We start from the raw sequence: 15,860 nt of genomic DNA on the forward strand, positions 1-15,860 counted from the left end.
AAAAAGAACAAGTATTGTGACTCCTAACAGTACATAGGAACCTCAATTATCTGACATTCGATTATCTGAATATCGGATTATTCGGCAAGAATGCAAGGTCCCGATGCTTGGCTAAACTATGTTATCCGGCATTCGCTTATCTGGAATTCGATTAACTGAATGAAATATGGCCTGCCTGTGTCCTTCAGATAATCAAGGTTCCTATATAGTTAAAACTCCCCTACACCTCTCTTAAAGGGGAGGTACATTGTGACTGAACAGATAATGGGAGATCTGTGGACATGGGAGCTTAATTTGTAATGACAAATTCAGAGATTACACAAGAAGGGTCAGAGTAGGTTTCAGGTTTTTAAAATTGTTGCTCTGCAGTCATTTGTGTGTGGTGGTGAAAAGGAGTAGAAATGTCTTTTATCTAAAGGGGGCTAGGAGGTACCCACTGCTTCACCAATTGTGTTTCCTCACTGAAGGACATGCTTCGAAGACAATGAGAATAGATAATGTGGAAATCGCTGCCAGGAGCTAAGTCAGGTATCTGGATACAAGAATTTCAATAGCCTCATGTAAATAGTTGAGATTAGTGAATGGATTCTTAAATAGCATTGTTTATTAGTATAACATTAGCCTCAAACAATTCAGCAGATTCCTATCATCATCTGCTACCAATCTCTATCAATCATGACTCAAAACTGACATTCATTGCTTCATTGCATCTTTGGACTCTTAGCACTGCTGGATGTCATACACCCAATCTCACTAGGCTGTGCACACTACCAGCTATTCAACTGTGACAACAACATCAGCCAAATAAATTACACACTCACTGATGTACTCTCCAGTATCTTGTGTGATACATATCCTACTGGCTTCTGCTGTGGTTAAATACAGCTCTTTTGTATTCTCAAATTCAATGTGGGGCACCAACTACACCAACATTTTTTGTCCATTACTAAGAATCCTACAGAGGGTGATGGTGAACTGCCTTCTTGAATTGCTGCAGGTTTTTGTTATAAATGGATACCCCAATGTTGTTAGAAATAGAATTCCAGGATGTTGAGATAGTGACAATAAAGGAAAAGTTCCAAGTTCAGGATAGTGACTTGGAGGGGAACTTGCAGGTGGTGGTATTTCCATGAATCAGTTGTAGTTTCCTTTTAAGTGTTACAGGTTGTGTGTTTGGAAGATGCTGGCAGAGGAACCTTGGTGAATTACTGTAGTGAGTCTTGCAGATAGTACGTACTGCTGCCACTGTGTCCATTTTGTAAAATATAGTTGGTGTGCCAATCAAGTGGGCTGTTTTGTTCTGGAAGCTTCTTGAGTGTTGTTGAGCAAGTGGAGAGTGTTCTGTCACACTCTTGACTTCTCCCTTGTTCATAGGGAACACTTGGGAGGCGAGGTTGAGTTATTAGCTGCAGAATTCCTAAGCTTTGACTTGCTCTTGTAGCCACAGTATTTATGTGGCTGGCCTAGTTCGATTTCTGATCACTAGTAAGCCCCAAGAAATTGCTAGTTGGAGAATGTGGTGATGGTAATGCCGTTGCACATCAAGGACAGATGGTTACATTGCTTTTGTTGGAGATGTTACTTGCACTTGTATGGTGCCAATTATTACTTGCCACTCATCAGCTCAAGCCTGTTTTTGTCTCAGTCTTCCTCTAGGTAGATGTGGACTGCTTCAGTATCTGAGGAGCTGTTGCTATAACTTGAAAGGGCATTGGTGAGGCCACCTCCTGGAATATTGCATGTTGTTTTGATCTTCTTATCTGAGGAAGAATGTTCTGGCTATTGAGAGAGTGAACAAAGATATACCAGCCTGATTTCTGGGATGAAGAGAGACTCGATTGGATATGACCCAATGAGAAGAATGAGGGGGCAGTCTCATAGAAACTTATAACATTCTAACATGACTAGATGGTAAATACAAGAAGGATGCTACTGTTGACCAGGGTGTCCACAACCAAGACTACAGCCTAAGAATAGGGGGTAGACCATTTAGAAGTGAGATGAGGAGAATTATCTTTATCCAGAGAATTTTAAATTCCCTGCCACAGAAAGCAGTTGATGTCAAAACATTGAATATTTTCAAGGAGGAGTTATAGTTCTTAGGGCTTAAGGGATCAAAAGGAATGAGAGGAGAAGGTGGGAACAAGGTACTGAGCTGGATGATCAGCCATGATCCTATTGAATAGTGGAGCAGACTCAAGACCAAATGGCCTACTCCTTTTGATGTTTCCAAATAACTGCTGCCGAGATGTCCAGTGGGAGAGTGAGACGATTGTCCTACAGTAGTCACAGTCATCTTCTATTGTACTAAGTAATGTCTCTAATCACTGGACTTTCCTTTCTGATTACCATTAACTTTGGGAACTCCTTGATGCCAGACTCAGTCATGTGCTTCCTTGATGGTAAAGGCAGTCACTTCCAACCCACTTTAGAGTTCAGCTCTTCAGCTGTGTTTGAACAGTGTTTGTAATGAGATCAGAATTCAAACTGAGTGTCAGTGAGCAGCTTAATCCTTTGCAACTGTACTTAATAATTCTTTCAGTTACTCCTGTCATCATTTTCCTCATGATCTAGAGTAGACAAATAGAATTGGCCAAGTTGGATTTATTTTGCTTTTTGTGCATAAGACCTACCTGAGAAATTTTCCACATTGTCTAGTAGATGCCAATATTGTAATTGTACAGCTTGGTTAGGGGTGCATTTATTTCTGGGGCACCTGTCTTCAGCATTGCTGGATGGCTGTCAGGGCCAAGAGCCTTTGCAATATCCAATGCCTTCATCTGTTCTTTATATCACGTAGAGCAAATAGAATTGTTTGAAGACTGGAATCTACAGTGCTGAGGATCTCAGGAGGAGGCCAAGATGGATCATCCATTTGGCACTTCTTGCTGAAGATGGATACAAATCATTCAGCCTTACCTGTTGCACTGAAGTGCTTGGCTCCCATTGTTGAAGATTAAGATGTTTGTAGACCTCAAGTGGTTCTGTATTGCCAGTGGGACAGGACATACCCAGGGATGGTGATAGTGGTATTATAGAATAATTTTATGATGCCAAGGTAAGAATGCCTGTGTATGACTATGTTATTGCTTGACTAATCTGTGAGTCAGTTTTCCAATTTTGGCACAAGCCCTATGTTTTGATGAGAAGGCCTTTGCAAGCCATTTACTTAGACATTTTAGAAGGCAGTTAAGAGTTGATCGCGTTTTTGAATCTGGAGTCACATGTAGGCCAAGTGGCAGATTTCCTGTCTTAAAGACATGAGTGAACTTTAGTGAGATTTTTTTTTAAATGAAATTGACCATGGTTATGTTGCCATTAGACTGGCTTATTCATTCCAGATTTTATTGAGTTCAAATTTTATCATTTGCCACAATGGGATTCCAACTCATCTCCCCAGAATGTTAACTGGACTTTTAGTCCATTATAATCACACAATAACCAGCATCCTTGCTGTATGCTTGTAGAAAAGACAATATACATAATTTTAAAAATGTCCATTTCTGGGGTTGTGACTAATAGAAGGAGAATTATTCCATGAAGATTATATTATCCTTATGCCTAATCCTTCTCTCACATCCCACCTGCCCTACATCAGTGCAACTTGGCCAGTCTGGAAGAACAGCAAGAAATTTACGACGATAGACATTCAACCATGATTTTGTGGTAAGATGTGCAGATGGTGAGGCATCAGGCAAAAGTGACCTGTGGCCAGACTATGGGACAAACTAGGCACTGAGGCCTACTGGCACAGGGTGAGGTTACATAAAAATGCTGCTGATGAGGACACAAATGGTCAAGTCAGACGGGCAGTCTTCAGGAGAGCACTGACGGGGATGCACAAGAACATTTTGGTATCTTGGAAATTATGCCAGAAGCCCTACTGCCAAGGAATATGTAGGAGGCCAGTACCAAGTTGGCACTGGGCATTATGCAGAGCTTATAAGCCACCTTTTCCACCTCGGAAGTGACGTTCAGGTACAGAAAAAAGGTAAAGTGTCGGTCTGTTTGTGAATGAGGGATTGAGGTTACGGCTGTTGTGATAAAAATATAAGAAATAAGTGCTGAAGTAGACTATTTGGCTTTTCAACCCTGCACTACCATGCAACAAGAATATGGTTTATCTCCTTTATTATGCAGGTATGCATTTCAAATGTGTTGCACAGTGGAGCCATCAGTCCTGTGGTTTATATATATCACATTGCCTTGTAGCTACCCTTTGGATCCTCGTGGTGGTTAAAATACAAGGATGACCACAAATGAAGGCATTATAACTGCTGGCAGGATACTGGATATTAAGCTGCACCATTGGTTTGCATATGGAAACTGAGTACATAAAATTATTTGCCCTTCAGCATAGGGCAAACTTGATGTCTCCTTTTCTCTATGGTTGTACTGTTGGATGCAGTACAGAATCCAAACAAAATTTATAAATGAAATTATGGCCACACTCCAAAGACATTAGATAAACATCCTTGTTCCCTTAGTGCCCATTTTTGCTTTGCCTTTGCCTGTCCAAGTGCTCCTTTGCCATGCTATCCCATTGACTGCAGTACGGCATGTTGAAAGCCTAGTGATATTCAACAGAGGGGACCATAGCTGGGTTTGGAGGACATCCTTGAGCAACTCTGGGCCAAATAGACCTGGTTTCGGATCCCACCATCTTAAGTGGTGACAGTGGTCTGGGATTCTAAGTGCCCAGTACAGCAAAGGTATGAGGAAAATGACAATGTGAGAATAGGGCGGCACTGTGGCTCAGTGGTTAGCACTGCTGCCTCACAGAGCCAGGAACTCGGATTTGATTCCTGTCTCGGTTGACTGTCTGTGTGGAGTCTGCATGGGTTTCCTCCGGGTGCTCCTGTTTCCTCCCACAATCCAAGGATGTGCAGGTCAAGTGAATTGGCCATGCTAAATTGCCCATAGTGTTAGGTGCATTAGTCAGGGGTAAATATAGGGTAGAGGAAAGGGTCTGGGTGGGTTACTCTTCAGTGGGTCGGTGTGGACTTGTTGGGATAAAGGGTTTGTCTCCATACTGTAGGGAATTTAATCTAGAAGGCTGAAGGCTGCCTTTTTCAAAGGCGACTAGATATTTGTGCTCCAAGAGCCAATAATACTTCCCCATGGCCCTGATTAGAGAATGAGGTGTAGTCAGCTCTCAGACAATATTCCAAAGATAACTAGAAAGGAACCATGATTTGGAGATGCCGGTGTTGGACTGGGGTGTACAAAGTTAAAAATCACACAACACCAGGTTATAGTCCAACAGGTTTAATTGGAAGCACACTAGCTTTCGGAGCGTTGCTCCTTCATCACTATCACCTGAAATTATTTGCGATTAAGAGGGTAGTTAGTGAATAAAGAGTGCAGATACAGTTAATGAATGAAGAGGTAAATTAGCTGAAGGAAAATCAGAGGAAGGGAGAATTGAGTTCTTGGAAATCTCTGTTCCTAGGAAAGTGAATTGGCTGATGACTCATCATAATCATATAAAATGACTGCATGTTTGTAGATCTCCAATCACCCACAAATGTATTCAGTCTTTATGTACAACTCCAGTAACTGTTGCCAAGCTGTGTAATTGCATTGACATCACACCCATTAATTTACAATCATATACATAGTTCTTTCTAGTGAGGGTCATTGAGCAATGATCGGAAGGAAGTAAACTGTGCACTCTGACCAGCGCAATTTAGCTGTGCAGTGATCAACTTCAGGGTTACTCCGCACATCTGGCTGAACCCTGCCAAACAAGCACTTAGAAGGGAGTGAACCTGTAACTTCATTAATGTTTTAAAAAAAAACTGTTGCATGGAAACAGTCAATATCCAAATGCAACAAGACCTGGACAATACCCAGGGTTGTGCTGAAAAGTGCCAAATAATATTCATGCCATACAAATGCCAAGCAATGGTAGACATTTCAACAATCACCCTTGACATTCCATGATGTTATCATCACTGAAGCCCTCACTATCAGCATCAATATCCTGGGGGACAAGAGCAGGACAGAAGCTAGGAATTCTTGGCGGTGTGAAGGAACTGAGGGATTTTGAGGTCCACATCCATAGGTCCCTCAAAGTTGCCAACCAAGTTGATAGGATTGTTAAGAAGGTGCATGGTGTGTTGGCTTCATTAGCAGCGGGATTGAGTTTAAGAGCCATGAGGTTATGCCGTAGCTCTATAAAGCCCTGGTTAAACCACACTTAGAATATTGAGTTCAGTGTGTGGAATGCGCTGCCAGCAGTCATGGTCGAGCCAGATAGATTAGGGACATTTAAGTGACACTTGGATAAGCACATGGGTGATACTAAAATGTAGGGTTATATAGGTGAGTTTAATTTTAGAGTTGGATAAAAGCTTACCACAACATCAAGGGCTGAAGGGCCTGTACTGTGCTCCACGGTTCTATCTTCTATGTTCTATGAATCCTGGAGCAGGTAATTTACCTCCTGACTCCCAACAGCTATCCACCATCTACAAGTCAGGAATATGGTGAAATACTCTCCACTTGCCAGGTTGAGTGCAGGTCCAACAAAATTCAAGAAGCATGACACCATTCACGACAAAGCGGCCAATGTTGGTGAGGCTGCATTTGGAGTATTGCGTTCAGTTTTGGTTACCTTGCTATAGAAAGGATGTTATTAAACTGGAAAAAGTGTGGAAGAAATTTACAAGAATGTTGTCAGGACTCAACAGTCTGAGTTATAGAGAGAGAAGCCAGGACTTTTTCTTTCGAGCATAGGAGACTAAGGGGGGATCTTACAGATGCGTATATGATCATGAGAAGCATGCACTCAGTCTTTTTCCCATGGTTGAGGAATTAAGGACTAGAGGGCATCAATTTAAGGTTATCTGAGGGGCAATATTTTTACACAGAGGGTGGTACACATATGGAATGAGCTGCCAGCGGAAGCGGTGGAAGTGCGTACATTAACAACATTTAAAAGGCATTTGGACAAATACACAGGTGGGAAAGGTTTAGAAGGATATGGGCCAAGTGCTGGGAAATGGCGTTAGCGTGGATAGAAATTTTGGTGGGCATGGACTAGTTTGGGCCAAAGGGCCTGTCTCTGTGTTGTAGAATTCAATGACTCTCTACAATCTTATTCACTCCACATCCATTCTCGACACCACTAACACTCAGTAGTGTGTACCATCTACAAGATGCACTGCAGAAATTCATCACAGATTCTTAGACAGCCCCTTCCATCCACTTCCATCTTGAAGAACAAAGGTAGCAGATGCGTGAGAACATCACCATCTGCAAGTTCTTCTCCAAGCCACTCATCATCCTGACTTGGAAATATATTGCCATTCCTTCAATGTCATTGTGTTAATATCCTGCAATTCCCTTCCTAGTGGCATTGTAGGTCAACCTACAGCTTGTGAACTGCATTTGTTTAAGAAGGCAGAACACCACCATCTTCTCAAGGGCAACTTGGGACCAGCAAGGTTGCTGGAGCCCATTGAGTCTGTACCAACTCTCTGAAGAGTATCATACCCAAACCCAGCCCACCCCATCCTATAAACCCCGCATTTTGCCATGGTTAATCCATCTAGTCTGCACGCTCCTAGACTGAATGGGAATTTAGCATGGCCAATCCATCTAACCTGCCCCTCTTTGGATTTTGGGAAGAAACTGGAGCACATGGTGGAAACCCACATAGACACGGAGAGAATATACAAATCCCTTGCAGACATATAGTCATCAAGGCTGGAGTTCAACCTGGCACTATGAGGCAACAATGCTAACTATTGAACCATTGTGTCACCCTAGATAAATGCTGGCCTAGCCAGCAATGCCCACATCCCATGACACAAAAAATCTTACTGTTTTAATTATCAGATTACATGATCAGCAAATAAAATCTATTGCCTCAGGCTAAGTCACTTAACTTAATAATTATGGTCATTTTCATTTTGTAATATCTGCTTTATTCCCTGTGTGCAATAGTTATTTGGCTTTAATGCTATATTTTTGTACAATTAAAATATTTTCAATATGATGCTTTGTAATTTTATTTCTTAAAAACTTGGCACAAGTTTGCATTGACTCTTTTTTTCTCCAGTTTATTTCAGCATTACAAACTGTATGAGTTCGTTTACAATCATACTCCAAATGTACAGATTCTAGACACGAAGGTCAGTAATCAATAACTTACTTTAAAATAAAATCCTTCCATTAGCTTTCTCTTCTCCCTTATGCTGGAAGTAGGAGTTTCAACATAACTGTCCTGCTACTAGCCCAAGTAGGACTAACCAGACTATGAATTTAATATGGAATCTTCTTGTCTTATATTGGCTTAATTGTTGTGTCTACCCTTGCTCAGCCATTAAGTCATTAACACCACTTAACATTAATATCTGTAAATCAAAGTGCATCTAACATCTGAAAACCATATATTTGTGAAATACTAAGTATCAAAGGAACAGTTTATTTGTAAAGTATGTTAGAACTCCTTATGTCTTAATTCATTATTTTATAATGGGAGCACAATTTCAAAAATAGAGTTAAAGGCTTAAAAGGATTGTAGTTTTTCTTTGAACCACATGATGGAATGTTGTTTTTGGAGAAAGACTAGTTTCAATGCATGGTTTAAAGTTCAGCATTTATAGCTGTTGTTTTTTTCTGATTTGAAATTCCAGATGCCAGTATTCATAGCATCTTCATTTTAGATGTAGGGCACAAACGACACTGTAAGGAAGAAAAATATTGTTATATGAAGAGTATCAAAGGAATTACTTTCATGGAGTTGAGGAAATTCAATGATCTTTGCTACTGGAAGTTTATTTTCTTCAGTACACTTATTTTAAAATATGTTGTAAAGTAGGCAGTATCATCCTACTCTAAATCCAACAGCTATGATTCAATCCATAAAATATTTGTGACCTGTGGGAAATTTCCTCAGACTTTTGAAAATTGATCAAAAATAATCCTCCTCAAATGAAAAACAAAACTTTCATAGGTTTGATAAACAGCATAAATAGGAGGAAAGAAACTTAATTTTCCCAATTTTTGCATGTTTTTTTGGATTTCAGACAGTTTTTTTTCATGGTTCAGAGATATTGACACATGAAGTGCAGAACTGGCCCACACTTATTCATGGAAATCATCTGATAATTAAAGGAAGGGCACTGAACTTTGGATAAGAACCAGAGTTTTTCCTGTCTTTGTTTCAATCACCCTTTTTATTCCTTTGATCAGATTTCTTAACTCCTCTAAACAGCCAATATTTGCATCAAACATTTTGACAAAAATTTGGCTGTTAACTCTGTAAAACAATCGTTGAATTAAAAAACACACTATCAACCAAAATTATGAATGATAAAATTGCTTCATGTGTGTTGATGGTTTGAACTGATTTACTTTAAAGAGTAGAAGAATTTGAGAGCTATAGTGTTCTTAAAGCAGAAAGAATTCTGTTTCCCTGGAACAATAAATCAAGCAGACTGTCATTTAAAATAAATCACTCAACCAAATCATGAAACAAGTGTTACAGTATGAGCTAAAGTGAATATCAATAATAAATACCAAAATAAAAACTTTGAACAGTTAAAAGAATACACAGACAGGAATTAAGTGTGTTAAATTGTTCTGTGAAATAAACTTATTGAAATGCCTTCAAGACATTTCTGTTTGATGCTTTTCTTTTGACCTGCCTACCCCAACTCTTACATTTGGTGAACAATCACTGTGTAGTGGTCTGAGATCTCTTTGTCTCTTGATCAGCACAAGAGAAATGTAAATTTGCTTTTTCTCATGTGTCCTTAAATTGTTTCATACAAGTTGTGCCTTCTATCTAGGTTTAGTTGCAGTAACTTCAGGCATTTAGAGTCATAGGGATGTGCAGCATGGAAACAGACCCTTCGGTCCAATCTGTGCATGCCGACCAGATATCCCAACCCAATCTAGTCCCACCTGCCAGCACCTGGCCCATATCCCTCCAAACCCTTCCTATTCATATACCCACCCAAATGCCTCCTAAATGTTGCAATTGTACCAGCCTCCACCACATCCTCTGGCAGCTCATTCCATACCCGTACCACCCTCTGCATGAAAAAGTTGCCCCTTAGGTCTCTTTTATATCTGGTTGGTTTGGAGAATATCTATCAAGGATGATTTGCTACATTCTCAATCAGGTTTTAAATGGATTTTAAATTAATTAGTTTAATTTTAATAGTTTCATTTCATATTTGCAAAAGGGAATTTCATATAAAGAAAAAAGCATTTTATTTGAAAGAAATTGATTGTTTCCAAGCCCCACTAGTTTAGAATGTCTCCGAGCACTATTTGATTTCATTATATTACACTCTGGTAGTTTTTTAAAAGAACTTTGCTCAACGGAAGCCATGTTGCTTGAAGTTAGTTATTCATTTATGATTGATTTTATTTCTTTCTTTCCTGCATGAAACAATGTATACTTAGGCCCTGTGACAGTAAATATACTCCTTAAAATTGATGATCTTAGACTCTTAGATTGCAGAAGGATTGAGTACTGTTTTAAAAAATTGCAACAAAATTAATTCTCTATTAACTTGCCTTGTGACTGAAGGACTGAAACATCTGAAAAAAGTACTCTGCAGAGAACATTTAATGTAATATTTAAATTTCAGAGTGAAACAAAAAAGGAAGTGCTGATGGACATGATTTCATGCTCGTAGCAATATTAGTATGTACATTGAACTGGGATGCATTAATGCTTTAGTTGTCTAGACCTTGCACAAAAACAGTCTGTTAGAAAACAGAAGTGTTCCAAAGACACTCAATCCTCTGGGAAAGACATTGCTCCTCATCTTTGTCTTAAATGGGCAACTCTAACTTATGAAACAGTGACCCCTAAGTCTAGGTTCTCTCACAAGAAGAAAAATCCTTTCCACATTGATCCTGTCAAACCCACTTTGACTTTTACATATTTCAATCAAATTGCCTTACTCTAAATGCCAACTGATATAACCATAACCTGAGACAAACTAGCTTTCCAGGTGCTAGTCTAGTAAATCTTCTCTGAATTGCTTCCAATGTATTTGCATCCTTCGTTAAATAAAGAGACACACTACTCCAGATGTGGTCTCACCATTGCCCTTCTAAGTGAAACATAATCTTCTCTATTCAAATTCTCTTGCAATAAATGAATACATTCTGTTAACTTTCTTAATTATTTGCTATATGGGTATACTAACATTTTGCAATTCATATACTTGGGCACTTAAATCCCTCCGTATTTCAGAGCTCTGTCGTCTCTCACCACATACAGTATGCCAAAATGGGCAAATTCACATTTTCTGACATTATGCTGTTTGTCAGATCTTTGTCTAACTCAATATATCTATGTCCATTTGTAGCCTCCTTGTGTCTCTCTACTACTTATTTTTCTACTTATCTTTGCATCATCAATATATTTAGCAACCAAACTTTCAATCCCTTCATCCAAGTAATTAATATAAGTTGTTAGAATTTGAGGCCCAAGCAGTGATCTGCTTGGCACACCACTCATTGCGTCTTGCTAACCAGTCAAAAGACCCATTTATGTCTACTCTGTTTCATTTTAGCTGGCCAATTTTCTATCCCTGACACCATATACTTTGATTTCCCACAGAAAGCTTTAGTTTGGCACCTAGAGAAGAAAAAAGAACAACAGGAAATGACATCACCAAACCTAAGGAAACCAAAACTCATAAATAGAAATTTGGTCACTAACATCAGTGCTTCACCGGAGGCTCACTGATGATGTTAGCCAGTATGGTGAAGAAATGTCTGAAAATGAACCTTCCAACTCAGTGAGCAAACTTTCATCCAGTTCATCTGTTTTGTTTTATATATTTTGTGCAGTCAGATCCAGAGCCTTTTGCTTTGTCCTTTTGAGTTTTGAAACTTCTAGCCAAAGCTTAAAAATGTGTTGCTGAAAAAGCGCAGCAGGTCAGGCAGCATCAAAGGAACAGGAGAATCGACGTTTCGGGCTTATTTTTAAGCTCTGATCTCCAGCATTTGCAGTCCTCACTTTCTCCTAACTTCTAGCCAAATCTGATCATTTATTCTCCAATTTTTACTCACCATACCTTCTCGTTGTAGTTTGTTTAAATTTTTTATGTTAATACCTTTCTTGCTTTGTCTCTACTCTCTCATTTATCATATTTTCCTAAATTTGACCTCTCACCTCCACTGTTTAGTTTAAAACCCTCTCTACTTCCCACGTTATGTGGCTCACTAGAACATTCATCCCAGAACTGTTCATATATAGACTGTCCCAGCAGTGCAGACCTCACTTTCCCCATTATTCGTCCTATGCCCTACAAACTGGAACCTAGTTTCCCATGCTGGTCTTTGTGGCACTCATTCAATAATCCAGAGATATTTTCTTCCCAAGGTGCCTTTTTGAATTTGGCACTGGCTCCTCTTACTGACTACGAGAACCCAGTATTGTTAGTGTCTACATGGGCCAGAATGGTTGTATATTTCCTTCCCACTATGAGTGTCTCTTTAGCACTGAGCAGATGTCCTAAACCATGGCAGCAGACAGGCAGAATAACCTGTTGAATTCTTTCTACTTACTGTAGAGAACAGTGACAATCCCAATCACTGTCCTATCCCCTAAAATTCAATAGACAATAACAATAGACAATAGGTGCAGGAGTCGGCCATTCTGCCCTTCGAGCCTGCACCACCATTCAATATGATCATGGCTGATCATCCTTAATGATCCTGCCTTATCTCCATAACCCTTGATTTCACAATCCTTGAGAGCTCTATCCAACTCTTTCCTAAATGAATCCAGAGACTGGCCCTCCACTGCCCTCTGGGGCAGAGCATTCCACACAGCCACCACTCTCTGGGTGGAGAAGTTTCTCCTCATCTCTGTCCTAAATGGTCTACCCCGTATTTTTAAGCATTGTCCTCTGGTTCGGCACTCACCCATCAGCGGAAACATGTTTCCTGCTGCCAGAGTGTCCAATCCTTTAATAATATTATACGTCCCCTCTTAGTCTTCTAAACTCAAGGGTATACAAGCCCAGTCGCTCCAGTCTTTCAGCGTAAGGTAGTCCCTCCATTCCAGGAATTGACCTCGTGAACCTACGCTGCACTCCCTCAATAGCCAGAATGTCTTTCCTCAAATTTGGAGACCAGAACTGCACACAGTACTCCAGGTGTGGTCTCACCAGGGCCCTGTACAGCTGCAGAAGAACCTCTTTGCTTCTGTACTCAATCCGTCTTGTTATGAAGGCCAGCATACTATTAGTCTTCTTCACTACCTGCTGTACCTGCATGCTTACCTTCATTGACTGCTGTACAAGAACACCCAGATCTCTTTGTACTGCCCCTTTACCTAAATTGATTCCATTTAGGTAGTAATCTGCCTTCCTGTTCTTGCCACCAAAGTGGATAAGCATCCATTTATCCACATTAAAGTGCATCTGCCGTGCATCTGCCATGCATCTGAGCACTCACCGAACTTGTTCAGGTCACCCTGTAATCTCCTAACATCCTCCTCACATTTCACCCTGCCACCCAGCTTAGTATCATCAGCAAATTTGCTAATGTTATTACTAATACCATCTTCTATATCATTAACATATATTGTAAAAAGCTGCGGTCCCTGCAGTACCCCACAGGTCACTGCCTGCCATTCCGAAATGGAGCTGTTTATCACTACTCTTTGTTTCCTATCAGCCAACCAACCTTCAATCCAAGTTAGTACTTTGCCCCCAATACCATGCACCCTAATTTTGCTCACTAACCTCCTATGTGGGACTTTATCAAAAGCTTTCTGAAAGCCCAGGTACACTACATCTACTGGATCTCCCTCGTCCATCTTCAGAGTTACATCCTCAAAAAATTCCAGAAGATTAGTCAAGCATGATTTCCCCTTCATAAATCCATGCTGACTCTGACCTATCCTGTTATCACTATCCAGATGTGTCGTAATTTCATCCTTTATAATAGACTCCAGCATCTTTCCCACCACTGAGGTCAGACTGACTGGTCTATAATTTCCCGCTTTCTCTCTCCCACCTTTCTTAAAAAGTGGTACAGCATTAGCCACCCTCCAATCCACAGGAACTGATCCCGAATCTATCGAACTCTGGAAAATAATCACCAACGCATCCACGATTTCTCGAGCCACCTCCTTCAGTACCCTGGGATGTAGACCATCAGGTCCTGGGGACTTATCAACCTTCAGGCCTAACAGTCTCTCCAACACTAATTCCTGGCAAATATAAATTCGCTTAAGTTCAGGTCCTTCAGCCACTGTTACCTCAGGGAGATTGCTTGTGTCTTCCCCAGTGAACACAGATTAGATTAGATTAGATTAGATTAGATTAGATTACTTACAGTGTGGAAACAGGCCCTTCGGCCCAACAAGTCCACACCGACCCGCCGAAGCGCAACCCACCCATACCCCTACATTTACCCCTTTAACCTAACACTACTGGCAATTTAGCATGGCCAATTCACCTGACCCGCACATTTTTGGATTGTGGGAGGAAACCGGAGCACCCGGAGGAAACCCACGCAGACACGGGGAGAACGTGCAAACTCCACACAGTCAGTCGCCTGAGTCGGGAATTGAACCCGGGTCTCAGGCGCTGTGAGGCAGCAGTGCTAACCACTGTGCCTCCGTGCCGCCCAAGTACCAATTCAATTCTTCTGCCATTTCTTTGTTCCCTGTAATATATTCCCCTGTTTCTGCTTCAAGGGCCCAATTTTAGTCTTAACCCTTTTTTGCCTTTCACATACCTAAGAAAGCTTTTCCTATCCTCCTTTATATTTTTGGCCAGTTTACCTTCGTACATCATTTTTTTCTCTGCATATTTCCTTCTTAGTAATCCTCTGTTGTTCTTTAAAAGCTTCCTAGTCCTCCTTTTTCCCACTTATCTTTGCTATGTTATACTTTCACTGCAATTCTTTGTCCCCCTCATCTGAATGACTTCCTGCAACACATTGCCACAGTTAGTTAGCTTATCCAACCTGCATTTCCCACTCTCAACCAAACAAGCTGGAAGCACCCTGAACCTAAAGGAAATTACTGAAGGAGAAATGGAAAAGAAGAGGCTTGGTGATCTTGCAGGGAAAGAGGTCCAAAGTAATTAGGGCAGGATTGGACTGATCTAGGTAATGAGAGTTGAACTCAGGAGTAAATTATGCCCAGGTCTAGGTTGTCATAGGTGGAATGCATCATTCTGGTCCTTTCAGTCACGCTGATATTTGGACCTTCTCAAAATCTCCAATGCCTTCAACTTGTATTCCAACTCCATTACAGAAGTGGGTGTGGCACACTGGGGTGAATCTTTTTAAAATTCATTCATGGGATGTGGGCTTCACTGACTTGGTGAGCATTTATTGCCCATCCCTAACTGCCCTTGAAAATATGGTGGTGAGCTATCTTCTTGGACTTCTGCAGTCCATTTGTAGAAGATAGACCCTCAGTGCTGATAAAAAGTGTTTCAGGAATTTGACCCAGTGACAGTGAAGAAATGGTGATACAATTCCAAGCCAAGACAATGAGTTTTTTGGAAGGGAACTTGCAGGTTGCAGTGTTCCCTTGTATTTACTGTCCTTGTAATAGAGACATATCGCATGGAAACAGACCCTTTGGTCCAACCAGTCCATGCCGACTGTAATCCCAAACTAAACTCATCCCATCTGCCTGCACTTGGCCCAAATAACATCGAAAGACGCAAATGTAATGATGGGTCAGATTTGAAGCTAGCCTAAGACCTGAAGCTTCAAAATATAAAAAGTTATAAATTTGAATAAAGCATTTCTGGAGATTCTATTGAATGAATAGGGCAGGAGTGTAAGCAAAATCGACGTTTCGGGCAAAAGCCCTTTTGCCCGAAACATCGATTTTGCTGCTCCTCGGA

The 15,860-nt window shown here is 40.6% G+C and overlaps 1 protein-coding gene across 2 annotated transcripts in view; it reads left to right on the top strand.

The window, feature by feature from the left end:
- cabcoco1 (ciliary associated calcium binding coiled-coil 1) overlaps positions 1 to 15,860 on the top strand; it is a 134,642-nt gene that overhangs the window by 98,399 nt on the left and 20,383 nt on the right. For both annotated transcript variants that reach the window (XM_043712316.2, XM_087999112.1), the window contains exon 5: positions 8,069 to 8,141. In XM_043712316.2, coding sequence (XP_043568251.2) covers positions 8,069 to 8,141 — 73 coding nt within the window. The remainder of the gene's footprint in view (positions 1 to 8,068; positions 8,142 to 15,860) is intronic.

The sequence above is a fragment of the Chiloscyllium plagiosum genome, unplaced genomic scaffold (genome assembly GCF_037043375.1).
Source record: "Chiloscyllium plagiosum isolate Xiang-an unplaced genomic scaffold, Cpla_swu_hap1 HiC_scaffold_22, whole genome shotgun sequence".
NCBI classification, from domain to species: domain Eukaryota; kingdom Metazoa; phylum Chordata; class Chondrichthyes; order Orectolobiformes; family Hemiscylliidae; genus Chiloscyllium; species Chiloscyllium plagiosum.